Genomic DNA, 881 nt, shown 5'->3' with positions numbered 1-881 from the left:
GACCCCCAAAGTGATCAGGTAGAATGAGAAATTTAGAGGATTGGGATAATTTCTTATCTGAGGGATTGCAAATTAATTCCTACTAGGTGCTGATATTGGAAGGAAAAGATAGCAAGGGAGAGAGTATAAAACGAACCAGAATGTACTCACAGAGTCAGTGGGACGGTGGTGCACTCATTGGAATCATGGGGTTCAACCCGCTGAATGATGTCCACCGGACTCCATGTGTCCTAAGGGTCAGCACAAGAAAGGATATACATCTGTGGGGACAGAGGTCAACTGAGACAGCGGTCACAGGGCAGGGGGCTCAGCAGCAAGAGGAGGCACAGCACACGGGGCGGGGGCAGGTGGAGGTGACACAGGTGGGGCGATAGCAAGTGACGTAGCAGGAGACCCGGCCACAGATTGGGCGCAAGCAGCAGCTGGGGCGGCAGCAACTAGAAATGCAGCATCTGGGGCAGCAGCAGGTGGGCTGGCAGCACCAAGATTGGCAACAGTGGGGCCTGCAGCAGCTAAAGATGCAGCAGGTAGGCCTGCAGCAGCTGGACACACAGCAGCTGGCGTGGCAGCAGGTCTCCTGGCAGAGACCTTGGCCACAGCTCTGGTCAGAGCAGACAGAGCTGCAACAGGAGCTGACCATGGTGTCAGAGGGTACAGGTTCTGGGCGGGTTTCCAGGAGAGAGAGGTTCTTGAGTTTGGGAGTCTACTTGGCGCACAGCCCCCTTTATACCCTGCTAAAGAGCTGCTATCGTTGCTTCATTATTTCCTTGTTATTATTTATCCTACTAGAAAAACGTAATCTTTTAATTCCATAATTGTGTGTTTCTAGTTAAGTACTCCAAAATATCACATTTCCTTTTCCTGGTGTGCTCCTGTGTTTC

At 51.6% G+C, this 881-nt stretch overlaps 1 protein-coding gene across 1 annotated transcript; it reads right to left on the bottom strand.

The window, feature by feature from the left end:
* Positions 1-307: 307 nt before the first annotated feature.
* On the bottom strand, positions 308-640 carry LOC103015016 (keratin-associated protein 4-7-like). The gene has a single exon (XM_007177611.2). It carries the CDS (start codon positions 638-640, stop codon positions 308-310), a length of 333 nt encoding a protein of 110 aa, XP_007177673.1.
* Positions 641-881: the final 241 nt, after the last annotated feature.

The sequence above is a fragment of the Balaenoptera acutorostrata genome, chromosome 20, assembly GCF_949987535.1.
Source record: "Balaenoptera acutorostrata chromosome 20, mBalAcu1.1, whole genome shotgun sequence".
Taxonomy (NCBI): domain Eukaryota; kingdom Metazoa; phylum Chordata; class Mammalia; order Artiodactyla; family Balaenopteridae; genus Balaenoptera; species Balaenoptera acutorostrata.
This window is presented reverse-complemented; position numbering and strand designations above follow the sequence as displayed.